At 76.4% G+C, this 16461-nt stretch overlaps 1 protein-coding gene across 1 annotated transcript; it reads left to right on the top strand.

Moving 5' to 3' along the window:
- The first annotated feature begins 1276 nt into the window (after positions 1 to 1276).
- ZNHIT1 (zinc finger HIT-type containing 1) lies at positions 1277 to 16166 on the top strand. Its single transcript, XM_050933221.1, has 4 exons — positions 1277 to 1371; positions 9566 to 9736; positions 10847 to 10926; positions 15978 to 16166. Exons 1-4 carry the CDS (start codon positions 1350 to 1352, stop codon positions 16149 to 16151), a joined length of 447 nt encoding a protein of 148 aa, XP_050789178.1. The 5' UTR covers positions 1277 to 1349; the 3' UTR covers positions 16152 to 16166.
- Positions 16167 to 16461: the final 295 nt, after the last annotated feature.

Raw genomic sequence — 16461 nt, 5'->3', positions numbered from 1 at the left:
GGGGCTGGTGGGTTAGAGCAGGGGGGGCTGGGAGCCAGGACTCCTGGGTTCTCCTCGTGGGCCTGGGAAAGGAGGGGCTCTCATGGGGGTGTAGAAAGTCCATCCCCCTACCACACCCCACATCGATCCAGTGACCTAGGCAGAGAGTGCTGGGCGGGTGCCCCTCTGGGGCTAGTGGGGTCACTGCGCCGATTGGGGGCCGGGGGGAGCGTCTACACTGGGATCCCGACTGGACTGCAGCCTGGGGGGCTGATTTCTCTCTCCGGGCCGGCCCAGCGAGGAAATCACCCCCCGAGGCCGAGCGGGGGCGGGCTCCCTTCCAGCGCTCATTCCACCCCCCCGTGTCCCGTGCTGTGTAGACGCGCCCCGAAGCGCTCCGGATTCCCTGCCCCTGCGAGATATGGGTCAGGGGGAGGCGCGTCCGGGCTCCATACCGGCCGGGGCAGATCCCTTAGGGTCAGGCCTTGGCACGGATCGCGGGGACACGGCCCTGTTCGGGGCAGGGGAGATGGGGGGGGCCGGGGGAAGTGGGGGGTGGCCGGGGGCTGTCGGGGGAAATGGGAGGGTGCCCAGGGGCTGTCAGGGGGAGGGAAATGGGGGGGGCGGGGGCAGTGGGGGGGCAGTGGGGGGTGCCCTAGGGCTGTTGGGGGAGGAAGATGAGGGGGCCCGGGGGCTGTGGGGGGGGCCATGGCTGGAGGGGGGGCAGTGGGGGGGTGCCCTAGGGCTGTTGGGGGAGGGAGATGGGGGGGCCCGGGGGCTGTAGGGGGGGCCATGGCTGGAGGGGGGCAGTGGGGGGGCCTAGGGCTGCTGGGGGGAGGAGATGGGGGGGCCGGGGGTGGTGGGGGGGCAGTGGGGGGGTGCCGGAGGGCTGTTGGGGGAGGAAGATGAGGGGCCTGGGGTCGGTGGGGGGGCCCCTGGCTGGAGGGGGGGCAGCGGGGGGTGCCCGGGGGCTGTTGGGGGGAGGGAGATGGGGGGGGACTGGGGGGGGCCCGGGGGCTGGAGGGGGGGGTGAGCCCGGGGGCGGGATCCTGGGGGAGGGGCACTAGGAGGGGTCCGGCCCAGCCCCCCTGGCCGGGAGCTGACCGAGCCCCGCCCCCCAGGAGCAGATCCCGGCCCCCAGCACCGAGAGGGCGGGGCCTATGGCGGGAGGCGGAAGCGGGGCTGCCCCGGGTAAGATGGCGGCAGGGGCGGGGCCTAGCGGGGGGCGGAAGCGGGGCTGCCCCGGGTAAGATGGCGGCGGGGGCGGGGGCGGGGCCTAGCGGGGGGCGGAAGCGGGGCTGCCCCGGGTAAGATGGCGGCGGGGGCCGTGTCCCGGAAGTGACGTGGAGCGCTCCCAGCCCGGTCCCAGCATGGTGGAGAAGAAGGTGTCAGGTACCGGAGGGAGCAGGGGCTCCGGGCGGGGCAGTGGGGCCGGGTGATGGGGGCAGTGGGGGGGTGGCGGGAGCAGGGGGTCGGGGGCGGGGCAGCGGGGCCGGGTGATGGGGGCAGTGGGGGGCGGCGGGAGCAGGGGGTCTGGGCGGGGCAGTGGGGCCGGGTGATGGGGGCAGTGGGGGGGCGGCGGGAGCGGGGGGTCTGGGCGGGGGCAGCGGGGCCGGGTGATGGGGGCAGTGGAGGGCGGAGGGAGCAGGGGGTCCGGGCGGGGCAGTGGGGCCGGGTGATGGGGGCAGTGGGGGGCGGCGGGAGCAGGGGGTCTGGGCGGGGCAGTGGGGCCGGGTGATGGGGGCAGTGGGGGGGCGGCGGGAGCGGGGGGTCCGGGCGGGGCAGTGGGGCCGGGTGATGGGGGCAGTGGGGGGGCGGCGGGAGCAGGGGGTCTGGGCGGGGCAGTGGGGCCGGGTGATGGGGGCAGGGGGGGGGCGGCGGGAGCAGGGGGTCCGGGCGGGGCAGTGGGGGGCGGCGGGAGCAGGGGCTCCGGGCGGGGCAGTGGGGCCGGGTGATGGGGGCAGTGGGGCCGGGTGATGGGGGCAGTGGGGGGGCGGCGGGAGCAGGGGGTCTGGGCGGGGCAGTGGGGCCGGGTGATGGGGGCAGTGGGGGGCGGCGGGAGCAGGGGGTCTGGGCGGGGCAGTGGGGCCGGGTGATGGGGGCAGTGGGGGGGCGGCGGGAGCAGGGGGTCCGGGCGGGGCAGTGGGGCCGGGTGATGGGGGCAGTGGGGGGGTGGCGGGAGCAGGGGGTCGGGGGCGGGGCAGCGGGGCCGGGTGATGGGGGCAGTGGGGGGCGGCGGGAGCAGGGGGTCTGGGCGGGGCAGTGGGGCCGGGTGATGGGGGCAGTGGGGGGCGGCGGGAGCAGGGGCTCCGGGCGGGGCAGTGGGGCCGGGTGATGGGGGCAGTGGGGCCGGGTGATGGGGGCAGTGGGGGGCGGCGGGAGCAGGGGGTCTGGGCGGGGCAGTGGGGCCGGGTGATGGGGGCAGTGGGGGGGCGGCGGGAGCAGGGGGTCTGGGCGGGGCAGTGGGGCCGGGTGATGGGGGCAGTGGGGGGCGGCGGGAGCAGGGGGTCTGGGCGGGGCAGTGGGGCCGGGTGATGGGGGCAGTGGGGGGCGGCGGGAGCAGGGGGTCTGGGCGGGGCAGTGGGGCCGGGTGATGGGGGCAGTGGGGGGCGGCGGGAGCAGGGGCTCCGGGCGGGGCAGTGGGGCCGGGTGATGGGGGCAGTGGGGGGCGGCGGGAGCAGGGGGTCTGGGCGGGGCAGTGGGGCCGGGTGATGGGGGCAGTGGGGGGCGGCGGGAGCAGGGGGGTCCGGGCGGGGCAGTGGGGCTGGGTGATGGGGGCAGTGGGGGGCGGCGGGAGCCGGGGGTCTGGGCGGGGCAGTGGGGCCGGGTGATGGGGGCAGTGGGGGGGCGGCGGGAGCAGGGGGTCTGGGCGGGGCAGTGGGGCCGGGTGATGGGGGCAGTGGGGGGCGGAGGGAGCAGGGGGTCCGGGCGGGGGCAGTGGGGCCGGGTGATGGGGGCAGTGGGGGGGCGGCGGGAGCAGGGGGTCTGGGCGGGGCAGTGGGGCCGGGTGATGGGGGCAGTGGGGGGGCGGCGGGAGCAGGGGGTCCGGGCGGGGGCAGTGGGGCCGGGTGATGGGGGCAGTGGGGGGCGGCGGGAGCGGGGGGGTCCGGGCGGGGCAGTGGGGCCGGGTGATGGGGGCAGTGGGGGGCGGCGGGAGCAGGGGGTCTGGGCGGGGCAGTGGGGCCGGGTGATGGGGGCAGTGGGGGGCGGCGGGAGCGGGGGGTCTGGGCGGGGCAGTGGGGCCGGGTGATGGGGGCAGTGGGGGGCGGCGGGAGCAGGGGGTCGGGGCGGGGGCAGTGGGGCCGGGTGATGGGGGCAGTGGGGGGCGGCGGGAGCAGGGGGTCCGGGCGGGGCAGTGGGGCCGGGTGATGGGGGCAGTGGGGGGGCGGCGGGAGCGGGGGGTCTGGGCGGGGGCAGCGGGGCCGGGTGATGGGGGCAGTGGAGGGCGGAGGGAGCAGGGGGTCTGGGCGGGGCAGTGGGGCCGGGTGATGGGGGCAGTGGGGGGCGGCGGGAGCGGGGGGTCTGGGCGGGGCAGTGGGGCCGGGTGATGGGGGCAGTGGGGGGCGGCGGGAGCGGGGGGTCTGGGCGGGGCAGTGGGGCCGGGTGATGGGGGCAGTGGGGGGCGGCGGGAGCAGGGGGTCGGGGGCGGGGGCAGTGGGGCCGGGTGATGGGGGCAGTGGGGGGCGGCGGGAGCAGGGGCTCCGGGCGGGGCAGTGGGGCCGGGTGATGGGGGCAGTGGGGGGGCGGCGGGAGCGGGGGGTCTGGGCGGGGGCAGCGGGGCCGGGTGATGGGGGCAGTGGAGGGCGGAGGGAGCAGGGGGTCCGGGCGGGGCAGTGGGGCCGGGTGATTGGGGCAGTGGGGGGCGGCGGGAGCGGGGGGTCCGGGCGGGGCAGTGGGGCCGGGTGATGGGGGCAGTGGGGGGCCGGCGGGAGCAGGGGGTCCGGGCGGGGGCAGTGGAGCCGGGTGATGGGGGCAGTGGGGGGGCGGCGGGAGCGGGGGGTCCGGGCGGGGCAGTGGGGCCGGGTGATGGGGGCAGTGGGGGGCGGCGGGAGCGGGGGGTCTGGGCGGGGCAGTGGGGCCGGGTGATGGGGGCAGTGGGGGGCCGGCGGGAGCAGGGGGTCCGGGCGGGGCAGTGGGGCCGGGTGATGGGGGCAGTGGAGGGCGGAGGGAGCAGGGGGTCCGGGCGGGGCAGTGGGGCCGGGTGATGGGGGCAGTGGGGGGCGGCGGGAGCAGGGGGTCGGGGCGGGGGCAGTGGGGCCGGGTGATGGGGGCAGTGGGGGGCGGCGGGAGCAGGGGCTCCGGGCGGGGCAGTGGGGCCGGGTGATGGGGGCAGTGGGGGGCGGCGGGAGCAGGGGGTCGGGGCGGGGGCAGTGGGGCCGGGTGATGGGGGCAGTGGGGGGCGGCGGGAGCAGGGGGTCCGGGCGGGGCAGTGGGGCCGGGTGATGGGGGCAGTGGGGGGGCGGCGGGAGCGGGGGGTCTGGGCGGGGGCAGCGGGGCCGGGTGATGGGGGCAGTGGAGGGCGGAGGGAGCAGGGGGTCCGGGCGGGGCAGTGGGGCCGGGTGATGGGGGCAGTGGGGGGCGGCGGGCAGCGGGGGGTCCGGGCGGGGCAGTGGGGCCGGGTGATGGGGGCAGTGGGGGGCCGGCGGGAGCAGGGGGTCCGGGCGGGGGCAGTGGGAGCCGGGTGATGGGGGCAGTGGGGGGGCGGCGGGAGCGGGGGGTCCGGGCGGGGCAGTGGGCCGGGTGATGGGGGCAGTGGGGGGCGGCGGGAGCGGGGGTCTGGGCGGGGCAGTGGGGCCGGGTGATGGGGGCAGTGGAGGGCGGAGGGAGCGGGGGGGTCCGGGCGGGGCAGTGGGGCCGGGTGATGGGGGCAGTGGGGGGGGCGGCGGGAGCAGGGGGTCTGGGCGGGGCAGTGGGGCCGGGTGATGGGGGCAGTGGGGGGGCGGTGGGAGCAGGGGGTCTGGGCGGGGCAGTGGGGCCGGGTGATGGGGGCAGTGGGGGGTGGCGGGAGCAGGGGGTCCGGGCGGGGGCAGCGGGGCCGGGTGATGGGGGCAGTGGGGGGCGGCGGGAGCAGGGGGTCTGGGCGGGGCAGTGGGGCCGGGTGATGGGGCAGTGGGGGGCGGCGGGAGCAGGGGGTCTGGGCGGGGCAGTGGGGCCGGGTGATGGGGGCAGTGGGGGGCGGCGGGAGCAGGGGGTCTGGGCGGGGGCAGTGGGGCCGGGTGATGGGGGCAGTGGGGGGGCGGCGGGAGCAGGGGGTCTGGGCGGGGCAGTGGGGCCGGGTGATGGGGGCAGTGGGGGGCGGCGGGAGCAGGGGGTCTGGGCGGGGGCAGCGGGGCCGGGTGATGGGGGCAGTGGGGGGCGGCGGGAGCAGGGGGTCCGGGCGGGGCAGTGGGCTGGGTGATGGGGGCAGTGGAGGGCGGAGGGAGCAGGGGTCCTGGGCGGGGCAGTGGGCCGGGTGATGGGGGCAGTGGGGGGCCGGCGGGAGCAGGGGGTCTGGGCGGGGCAGTGGGGCCTGGGAGATGGGGGCAGTGGGGGGGCGGCGGCAGCAGGGGGTCCGGGCGGGGCAGTGGGGCCGGGTGATGGGGGCAGTGGGGGGCGGCGGGAGCAGGGGCTCCGGGCGGGGCAGTGGGGCCGGGTGATGGGGGCAGTGGGGGGGCGGCGGGAGCAGGGGGTCCGGGCGGGGCAGTGGGGCCGGGTGATGGGGGCAGTGGGGGGGCGGCGGGAGCAGGGGGTCCGGGCGGGGCAGTGGGGGGTGGCGGGAGCAGGGGGGTCTGGGCGGGGCAGTGGGGCCGGGTGATGGGGGCAGTGGGGGGCCGGCGGGAGCAGGGGGTCTGGGCGGGGCAGTGGGGCTGGGAGATGGGGGCAGTGGGGGGGCGGCGGGAGCAGGGGGTCTGGGCGGGGCAGTGGGGCTGGGAGATGGGGGCAGTGGGGGGGCGGCGGCAGCAGGGGGTCCGGGCGGGGCAGTGGGGCCGGGTGATGGGGGCAGTGGGGGGCGGCGGGAGCAGGGGGTCCGGGCGGGGCAGTGGGGCCGGGTGATGGGGGCAGTGGGGGGCCGGCGGGAGCAGGGGGTCTGGGCGGGGCAGTGGGGGTGGGAGATGGGGGCAGTGGGGGGGCGGCGGCAGCAGGGGGTCCGGGCGGGGCAGTGGGGCCGGGTGATGGGGGCAGTGGGGGGGCGGCGGGAGCAGGGGGTCTGGGCGGGGGCAGTGGGGCCGGGTGATGGGGGCAGTGGGGGGCGGCGGGAGCAGGGGCTCCGGGCGGGGCAGTGGGGCCGGGTGATGGGGCAGTGGGGGCGGCGGGAGCAGGGGGTCGGGGCGGGGGCAGTGGGGCCGGGTGATGGGGGCAGTGGGGGGCGGCGGGAGCAGGGGCTCCGGGCGGGGCAGTGGGGCCGGGTGATGGGGGCAGTGGGGGGGGCGGCGGGAGCGGGGGGTCTGGGCGGGGGCAGCGGGGCCGGGTGATGGGGGCAGTGGAGGGCGGAGGGAGCAGGGGGTCCGGGCGGGGCAGTGGGGCCGGGTGATGGGGGCAGTGGGGGCGGCGGGAGCAGGGGGTCCGGGCGGGGCAGTGGGGCCGGGTGATGGGGGCAGTGGGGGGGCGGCGGGAGCGGGGGGTCCGGGCGGGGCAGTGGGGCCGGGTGATGGGGGCAGTGGGGGGCGGCGGGGAGCGGGGGTCTGGGCGGGGCAGTGGGGCCGGGTGATGGGGGCAGTGGGGGGCCGGCGGGAGCAGGGGGTCCGGGCGGGGCAGTGGGGGCCGGGTGATGGGGGCAGTGGGGGGCGGCGGGAGCAGGGGGTCTGGGCGGGGCAGTGGGGCCGGGTGATGGGGGCAGTGGGGGGGGCGGTGGGAGCAGGGGGTCTGGGCGGGGCAGTGGGGCCGGGTGATGGGGGCAGTGGGGGGCGGTGGGAGCAGGGGGTCTGGGCGGGGGCAGTGGGGCCGGGTGATGGGGGCAGTGGGGGGTGGCGGGAGCAGGGGGTCCGGGCGGGGCAGTGGGGCCGGGTGATGGGGGCAGTGGGGGCGGCGGGAGCAGGGGGTCTGGGCGGGGGCAGTGGGGCCGGGTGATGGGGGCAGTGGGGGGGCGGCGGGAGCAGGGGGTCTGGCGGGGCAGTGGGGCCGGGTGATGGGGGCAGTGGGGGCGGCGGAGCAGGGGGTCTGGGCGGGGGCAGCGGGGGCCGGGTGATGGGGGCAGTGGGGGGCGGCGGGAGCAGGGGGTCTGGGCGGGGCAGTGGGGCTGGGTGATGGGGGCAGTGGAGGGCGGAGGGAGCAGGGGGTCCGGGCGGGGCAGTGGGGCCGGGTGATGGGGGCAGTGGGGGGCCGGCGGGAGCAGGGGGTCTGGGCGGGGCAGTGGGGCTGGGAGATGGGGCAGTGGGGGGGCGGCGGCAGCAGGGGGTCCGGGCGGGGCAGTGGGGCCGGGTGATGGGGGCAGTGGGGGGCGGCGGGAGCAGGGGGTCGGGGCGGGGGCAGTGGGGCCGGGTGATGGGGGCAGTGGGGGGCGGCGGGAGCAGGGCTCCGGGCGGGGCAGTGGGGCCGGGTGATGGGGGCAGTGGGGGGGCAGCGGGAGCAGGGGCTCCGGGCGGGGGCAGTGGGGCCGGGTGATGGGGGCAGTGGGGGGCGGCGGGAGCAGGGGGTCTGGGCGGGGCAGTGGGGCCGGGTGATGGGGGCAGTGGGGGGGGCGGGAGCAGGGGGTCCGGGCGGGGGCAGCGGGGCCGGGTGATGGGGGCAGTGGGGGGTGGCGGGAGCAGGGGGTCTGGGCGGGGGCAGTGGGGCCGGGTGATGGGGGCGGTGGGGGGGTGGCGGGAGCAGGGGGTCCGGGCGGGGGCAGCGGGGCCGGGTGATGGGGGCAGTGGAGGGCGGAGGGAGCAGGGGGTCCGGGCGGGGCAGTGGGGCCGGGTGATGGGGGCAGTGGGGGGCGGCGGGAGCAGGGGGTCCGGGCGGGGGCAGTGGGGCCGGGTGATGGGGGCAGTGGGGGGCCGGCGGGAGCAGGGGGTCCGGGCGGGGGCAGTGGGGCCGGGTGATGGGGGCAGTGGGGGGCCGGCGGGAGCAGGGGGTCCGGGCGGGGCAGTGGGGCCGGGTGATGGGGGCAGTGGAGGGCGGAGGGAGCGGGGGGTCCGGGCGGGGCAGTGGGGCCGGGTGATGGGGGCAGTGGGGGGGCGGCGGGAGCAGGGGGTCTGGGCGGGGCAGTGGGCCGGGTGATGGGGGCAGTGGGGGGGCGGTGGGAGCAGGGGGTCTGGGCGGGGCAGTGGGGCCGGGTGATGGGGGCAGTGGGGGGCGGTGGGAGCAGGGGGTCTGGGCGGGGGCAGTGGGGCCGGGTGATGGGGGCAGTGGGGGGTGGCGGGAGCAGGGGGTCCGGACGGGGGCAGCGGGGCCGGGTGATGGGGGCAGTGGGGGGCGGTGGGAGCAGGGGGTCTGGGCGGGGCAGTGGGGCCGGGTGATGGGGGCAGTGGGGGGCGGCGGGAGCAGGGGGTCTGGGCGGGGCAGTGGGGCCGGGTGATGGGGGCAGTGGGGGGCGGCGGGAGCAGGGGCTCCGGGCGGGGCAGTGGGGCCGGGTGATGGGGGCAGTGGGGGGCGGCGGGAGCAGGGGGTCTGGGCGGGGCAGTGGGGCCGGGTGATGGGGGCAGTGGGGGGGCGGCGGGAGCAGGGGGTCTGGGCGGGGCAGTGGGGCCGGGTGATGGGGGGCAGTGGGGGGCGGCGGGAGCAGGGGGTCTGGGCGGGGGCAGTGGGGCCGGGTGATGGGGGCAGTGGGGGGGGCGGCGGGAGCAGGGGGTCTGGGCGGGGCAGTGGGGCCGGGTGATGGGGGCAGTGGGGGGCGGCGGGAGCAGGGGGTCTGGGCGGGGGGCAGCGGGGCTGGGTGATGGGGGCAGTGGGGGGCAGCGGGAGCAGGGGGTCTGGGCGGGCAGTGGGGGCCGGGTGATGGGGCAGTGGGGGGGGCGGGCAGGGAGCAGGGGGTCTGGGCGGGGCAGTGGGGCCGGGTGATGGGGGGCAGTGGGGGGGCGGCGGGAGCAGGGGGTCTGGGCGGGGGCAGTGGGGCCGGGTGATGGGGGCAGTGGGGGGGCGGCGGGAGCAGGGGGTCTGGGCGGGGCAGTGGGGCCGGGTGATGGGGGCAGTGGGGGGCGGCGGGAGCAGGGGGTCTGGGCGGGGGCAGTGGGGCCGAGTGATGGGGGCAGTGGAGGGCGGAGGGAGCAGGGGGTCTGGGCGGGGCAGTGGGGCTGGGTGATGGGGGCAGTGGGGGGGCAGCAGTGGGGGCAGCGGGAGTGGGGGGCTCACAGCTGCCCCCCGGCTCCCCCCCAGTGCGCTCCCAGGACCCCGAGCAGCGGGAGCAGGGGGTCTGGGCGGGGCAGTGGGGCCGGGTGATGGGGGCAGTGGGGGGGCAGCGGGAGCGGGGGGGCTCACCGGTGCCCCACGGCTCCCCCGCAGTGCGCTCCCAGGACCCCGGGCAGCGGGAGCAGGGGGTCTGGGCGGGGGCAGTGGGGCCGGGTGATGGGGGCAGTGGGGGGTGGCGGGAGCAGGGGGTCTGGGCGGGGCAGTGGGGCTGGGAGATGGGGGCAGTGGGGGGGCAGCAGGAGCAGGGGGGGCTCACAGCTGCCCCACGGCTCCCCCCCAGTGCGCTCCCAGGACCCCGGGCAGCGGCGCATCCTGGACCGGGCGACCCGGCAGCGCCGGCTGAACCGCCAGCTGGAGGCGCTGGAGAACGACAACTTCCAGGACGACCCCCACGCCAACCTGCCCCAGCTGGTCAAACGCCTGCCCCAGTTCGACGACGACGCCGAGACGGGTGCGCCGGACCCCTGGCTCGGGCGGGGGGCTGGGGGCCGGGACGCCTGGGTTCTCCCCGGCTCGGGGGCGGGGGCCCGGACGCCTGGGTTCTCCCCGGCTCGGGGGCGGGAGCCGGGACGCCTGGGTTCTCCCCGGCTCGGGGGCGGGAGCCGGGACGCCTGGGTTCTCCCCGGCTCGGGGGCGGGAGCCGGGACGCCTGGGTTCTCCCCGGCTCGGGGGCGGGAGCCGGGACGCCTGGGTTCTCCCCGGCTCGGGCCTGGGAGCCGGGACGCCTGGGTTCTCCCCGGCTCGGGCCTGGGAGCCGGGACGCCTGGGTTCTCCCCGGCTCGGGGCTGGGAGCCGGGACGCCTGGGTTCTCCCCGGCTCGGGGCTGGGAGCCGGGACGCCTGGGTTCTCCCCGGCTCGGGGCTGGGAGCCGGGACGCCTGGGTTCTCCCCGGCTCGGGGCTGGGAGCCGGGACGCCTGGGTTCTCCCCGGCTCGGGGCTGGGAGCCAGGACTCCTGGGTTCTCTCCCCGGCTCTGGGAGGGGAGTGGGGGCTGGGGGGTTAGAGCAGGGCGGCTGGGAGCCAGGACTCCTGGGTTCTCTCCCCGGCTCTGGGAGGAGAGTGGGGGCTGGTGGGTCAGAGCAGGGGGGGCTGGGAGCCAGGACTCCTGGGTTCTCTCCCTGGCTCTGGGAGGGGAGTGGGGGCTGGTGGGTCAGAGCAGGGGGGCTGGGAGCCAGGACTCCTGGGTTCTCTCCCTGGCTCTGGGAGGGGAGTGGGGGCTGGTGGGTCAGAGCAGGGGGGCTGGGAGCCAGGACTCCTGGGTTCTCTCTCTGGCTCTGGGAGGGGAGTGGGGCTGGTGGGTCAGAGCGGGGGGGGGGCTGCTGTGGGGAATAGGTTGTAGGGCTGGGGACGGGGGCCAGAGCAGATTGAGTGGGAGGTACTCTCGTGTGAGGGGGTCTCTGCCCCGTTGGTCTCTGCCCAGCGCCCCGCTCCCCGAACCTGCCCCAACGTCTCCCCGCCACAGCGTGGGGCCAGGCTCCGGGGATCCCACCCCCCGTGGTGCGGCTGGCCCCAGCTGGGGGCTGCGTGGGGGGCGGGTTTGAACGGCGGCTCTGCCCCCCCAGGGAAGAAGAAAAAGAAAACCCGGGGAGATCACTTCAAACTGCGCTTCCGGAAAAACTTCCAGGCGCTGCTGGAGGAGCAGGTACGGTACGTCCGGGGGGAGGGCCCGGGGACTGGGTGTGTGTGTGTGTGGGGTTCGGGCTGGCCCCTGGGAGTGTGTGTGTGTGGGGGGGGGTTCGGGCTGGCCCCTCAGAGTGTGTGTGTGTGGGGGGGGTTCGGGCTGGCCCCTGGGAGTGTGTGTGTGTGTGTGGGGGGGAGGTTCGGGCTGGCCCCTCGGAGTGTGTGTGTGTGTGGGGGGGGTTCGGGCTGGCCCCTCAGAGTGTGTGTGTGTGTGGGGGGGTTCGGGCTGGCCCTTGGGAGTGTGTGTGTATGTGGGGGGGTTCGGGCTGGCCCCTGGGAGTGTGTGTGTGTGTGGGGGGTTCGGGCTGGCCCTTGGGAGTGTGTGTGTGTGTGGGGGGGGGGTTCGGGCTGGCCCCTGGGAGTGTGTGTGTGTGTGGGGGGGGGAGGTTCGGGCTGGCCCCTGGGAGTGTGTGTGTGTGTGGGGGGGGTTCGGGCTGGCCCCTCAGAGTGTGTGTGTGTGTGGGGGGGGGTTTGGGCTGGCCCCTGGGAGTGTGTGTGTGTGTGGGGGGGGTTCGGGCTGGCCCCTGGGAGTGTGTGTGTGTGTGTGGGGGGGGTTCGGGCTGGCCCCTCAGAGTGTGTGTGTGTGTGGGGGGGTTCGGGCTGGCCCCTCAGAGTGTGTGTGTGTGGGGGGGGTTCGGGCTGGCCCCTGGGAGTGTGTGTGTGTGTGTGTGTGGGGGAGGTTCGGGCTGGCCCCTGGGAGTGTGTGTGTGGGGGGGGGGGGGTTCGGGCTGGCCCCTCAGAGTGTGTGTGTGTGTGGGGGGGTTCGGGCTGGCCCCTCAGAGTGTGTGTGTGTGGGGGGGGTTCGGGCTGGCCCCTGGGAGTGTGTGTGTGGGGGGGGGGGTTCGGGCTGGCCCCTGGAAGTGTGTGTGTGGGGGGGTTAGGGCTGGCCCTTGGGAGTGTGTGTGTGTGTGTGGGGGGTTCGGGCTGGCCCCTGGAAGTGTGTGTGTGGGGGGTTCGGGCTGGCCCTTGGGAGTGTGTGTGTGTGTGTGGGGGGTTCGGGCTGGCCCTTGGGAGTGTGTGTGTGTGTGTGGGGGGTTCGGGCTGGCCCCTGGAAGTGTGTGTGTGGGGGGGTTCGGGCTGGCCCTTGGGAGTGTGTGTGTGTGTGTGGGGGGTTCGGGCTGGCCCCTGGGAGTGTGTGTGTGTGGGGGGGGGGGTTCGGGCTGGCCCCTGGGAGTGTGTGTGTGTGTGTGGGGGGGGGTTCGGGCTGGCCCCTGGAAGTGTGTGTGTGTGTGGGGGGGGGGGTTCGGGCTGGCCCTTGGGAGTATCTGTGTGTGGAGGGGGGGCATCTGGTTCAGCCTTCGAGTGTGTGTGTGGGGGGGGGGGGTCTGGGCTGGCCCCTCGGAGTGTGCGTGTGTGTTTGTGTGGGGCGTCTGGCTCAGCCCTGGAGTGTGTGTGTGGGGGGCATCTGGCTCAGGCTTGGAATGTGTGTGTGTATGTGTGTGGGGCGTCTGGCCTGGCCCCTGAGAGTGTTTGTGGGGGGGGGGGGCGTCTGGCCCAGCCCTGGAGGGTGTGTGTGTGGGGGGTGTCCAGGCTGGCCCCTGGGAGAGTGTATGTGTCAGGGGGTGTCACGGCCTCATAGATCGTGCCCCCTCGTGACCCCGTGCGGTCCGTGGGGGGTGCCCCTTTCAGGGCGACAGCCCTTCTCGGGGGGCCACTCTCTCTTGGGGTCAGGACCCCCCACCTCCTGGAGCTGCCCCTCTTGGAGCCTCAGCACGTCTGTCTGCCGTGTCCCCCCCGGGGAGTTCCCCTGGCTCTGGGGCGCCCCCGGGGAGTCCCCTGGCTCTGGGGCGCCCCCGGGGAGTCCCCTGGCTCTGGGGCGCCCCCGGGGAGTCCCCCCGGCTCTGGGGTGCCCCCGGGGAGTCCCCTGGCTCTGGGCCCCCCCGATCTCAGGCTGGGGGCGACTCCCCGGCGTGACGGGGGGGGTTATTACACGTTGACCCCAGCTGTGCGGTGCTGCCCGGGGGTGGTTCTCCCGGAGCTCTGAGCCCGAGTCCCCCCACGGCCAGTTCCTGCCGACGCTGCTAAACGGGGGCAGAGACGCGAGCGGGGGGGGGCAGACCCGAGCCCCTTCCTGAGGCTCAGGCCCGGCCCGGAGGGGCCAGGAGCCGTTTTAGGTCCAGCCCCGTGTCCGTATTCGGGGGGCTCAGGCCTTGTGGCTGGAGGCTCCCCCCCTCGAACCCCCGGGCGGCTCGGAGATGCTGCCGGCTCGTGGCCCAGGGTGTGTCTCCGTTTCCAGCAGCGTCTCGGCCTCGCTCTCCCGACCGACCGGCCTGGCCGTTAGCCGGGGGGCCGACCCATGGAAGGGGGGCGAGAGCGGTGACCCCAGCCCCAGAGACACACACCGATCCTGGGTCCCGCTGGGGTCTGCCCAAATCTCAGGGCTCCTGGGCTGCCGGACGAGACCCCCTTGCTGCCGTCCCAGCCCTGAGCAGACACCTCTCGGTAGGGGCAGGAGGAGTTCATTGCCCCCCAGCCTGCCCTGCCCACGGGGGGGCCTTAGGGGCTGGGTCGCCCCGAGCTGGGACCCGTTTCCAGACCCCCCCCCACACTCTCAGCTCACCGGGGTCCTCTCCCCGCAGCCCATTGTCCCCCCTGAGATGGGTCTCCGGGTCCCTCCCCGGTCCTGTGCCCCGACAAACTCCCTCTCCCCCCCGGGGAAACTGAGTCCCACTCCCTCTGCATGCAACCCCCGGGAAACAACAGGAACCCCCCTGCTTCATCATGGGGGGTGGGGGGCTGGCCCAGCCCCCGAGTGTGTGGGGGTGTGTGTGTGTGTGTGTGGCTGGCCCAGCCCCCGAGTGTGTGGGGGGGTGTGTGTGTGTGTCTGGCCCAGCCCTGGAGTGTGTGTGTGTGTCTGGCTGGCCCAGCCCCCGAGTGTGTGTGTGTGTGTGTGTGTGTGTGTCTGGCCCAGCCCGCGAGTGTGTGTGTGTGTGTGTGTCTGGCTGGCCCAGCCCCCGAGTGTGTGGGGGTGTGTGTGTGTGTGTCTGGCCCAGCCCTGGAGTGTGTGTGTGTGTCTGGCTGGCCCAGCCCCCGAGTGTGTGGGGGTGTGTGTGTGTGTGGCTGGCCCAGCCCCCGAGTGTGTGGGTGTGTGTGTGTGTGTGTGTCTGGCCCAGCCCCCGAGTGTGTGTGTGTGTCTGGCTGGCCCAGCCCCCGAGTGTGTGGGGGGGTGTGTGTGTGTGGCTGGCCCAGCCCCCGAGTGTGTGGGTGTGTGTGTGTGTGTGTGTCTGGCCCAGCCCCCGAGTGTGTGTGTGTGTCTGGCTGGCCCAGCCCCCGAGTGTGTGGGGGTGTGTGTGTGTGTGGCTGGCCCAGCCCCCGAGTGTGTGGGAGTGTGTGTGTGTGTCTGGCTGGCCCAGCCCCCGAGTGTGTGGGGGTGTGTGTGTGTGTCTGGCTGGGCCAGCCCCCGAGTGTGTGGGGGTGTGTGTGTCTGGCTGGCCCAGCCCCCGAGTGTGTGTGTGTGTGTGTGTGTGTCTGGCCCAGCCCCCGAGTGTGTGTGTGTGTGTGTGTGTGTGTGGCTGGCCCAGCCCCCGAGTGTGTGTGTGTGTGTGTGTGTCTGGCTGGCCCAGCCCCCGAGTGTGTGTGTGTGTGTGTGTGTGTGTCTGGCTGGCCCAGCCCCCGAGTGTGTGTGTGTGTGTGTGTGTGTGTGTGTCTGGCCCAGCCCCCGAGTGTGTGTGTGTGTGTGTGTGTGGCTGGCCCAGCCCCCGAGTGTGTGGGGGTGTGTGTGTCTCCCTGGCCCAGCCCCCGAGTGTGTGGGGGTGTGTGTGTGTGTGTGTGTCTGGCCCAGCCCTGGAGTGTGTGTGGGTGTGTGTGTCTGCCTGGCCCAGCCCCCGAGTGTGTGGGGGTGTGTGTGTGTGTCTGGCTGGCCCAGCCCCCGAGTGTGTGTGTGTGTGTGTGTGTGGCTGGCCCAGCCCTGGAGTGTGTGTGTGTGTGTGTGGCTGGCCCAGCCCTGGAGTGTGTGTGTGTGTGTGTGGCTGGCCCAGCCCTGGAGTGTGTGTGTGTGTGTGTGGCTGGCCCAGCCCTGGAGTGTGTGTGTGTGTGTGTGGCTGGCCCAGCCCTGGAGTGTGTGGGGGTGTGTGTGTGTGGCTGGCTGGCCCAGCCCCCGAGTGTGTGGGGGGGTGTGTGTGTGGCTGGCTGGCCCAGCCCCCGAGTGTGTGGGGGGGTGTGTGTGCGTCTGGCTGGCCCAGCCCCCGAGTGTGTGTGTGTGTGTCTGGCTGGCCCAGCCCCCGAGTGTGTGTGTGTGTGTCTGGCTGGCCCAGCCCCCGAGTGTGTGTGTGTGTGTCTGGCTGGCCCAGCCCCCGAGTGTGTGGGGGTGTGTGTGTGTGTGTGTGTCTGGCTGGCCCAGCCCTGGAGTGTGTGTGTGTGTGTGTGTCTGGCTGGCCCAGCCCTGGAGTGTGAGTGTGTGTGTGTGTCTGGCTGGCCCAGCCCTGGAGTGTGAGTGTGTGTGTGTGTGTGTGGCTGGCCCAGCCCCCGAGTGTGTGTGTGGGGGTGTGTGTGTGTGTGGCTGGCCCAGCCCCGGAGTGTGTGTGCGGGAGGTTGTGTCTGGCTGGCCCCTGGGAATGTCTGTGTGTGTTTGTGTGTTTGGCCCAGCCCCCGAGTGTGTGTGTGTGTGGGAGGTTGTGTCTGTCTGGCCCCTGGGAATGTCTGTTTGTGTGTGGGGGTGTGTGTGTGGGGGGGGGTGTTTGTGGTGGGGGGGTCTGGCCTGGAGCATGAGAAGGAGGAGTGAGGGTGAGCTGGGGACAGGGAGAAGGCGGGGGGCCATTGTGTAGGTGGGGCCAGCGTGGCGGAGGTGTGAGGGGCCAGCAGGGGCAGTGGGGTGGGGGCTGTGGGGCAGAAGTGTGGGGGTGGGCAGAGGCTGTCGGGCAGGGGCGTGGGGGGCCAGTAGGGGCTGTGAGGTGGCAGGAGCAGTGGGGTGGGGGCTGTGGCGGGGGGGTGTCGGCGCAGGTGGGGGGGCCAGCAGGGGCTGTGGGGCAGAGGCATGGGGGGCTGGCTGGGGCTCACACTGTCCCTGCCCCCCAGAATCTGAGCACCAGCGAGGGCCCCAACTACCTGACGGCCTGCGCGGCCCCCTCCAGCCTCCCCCAGCGCCACTTCTGCGCCGTCTGCGGCCTCCCCTCCCACTACACCTGTGTGAGCTGTGGGGCGCGTTACTGCTGTGTGCGCTGCCTGGGCACCCACCAGGAGACCCGGTGAGCCCCCCGCTGCCCCCCGGGAGCCCCCCGCTGCCCCCCGGGAGCCCCCCGCCGCCCCCCGGGAACTGCCAGCCCCCCCAGCGCCCCTTCTGCGCCGTCTGCGACCTCCCCTCCCACTACACCTGTGTGAGCTGTGGGGCGCGTTACTGCTGTGTGCGCTGCCTGGGCACCCACCAGGAGACCCGGTGAGCCCCCCACTGCCCCCGGGAGCCCCCCGCCTCCCCCTGGGAGCCCCCCCGGGAACTGCCAGCCCCCCCAGCACCCCTTCTGCGCCGTCTGCAGCCTCCCCTCCCACTACACCTGTGAGCTGC

The sequence above is a fragment of the Gopherus flavomarginatus genome, chromosome 23 (genome assembly GCF_025201925.1).
Source record: "Gopherus flavomarginatus isolate rGopFla2 chromosome 23, rGopFla2.mat.asm, whole genome shotgun sequence".
NCBI lineage: Eukaryota > Metazoa > Chordata > Testudines > Testudinidae > Gopherus > Gopherus flavomarginatus.
Note: the sequence above shows the minus strand (reverse complement) of the source record. Positions and strands in the feature narration are given on the sequence as shown.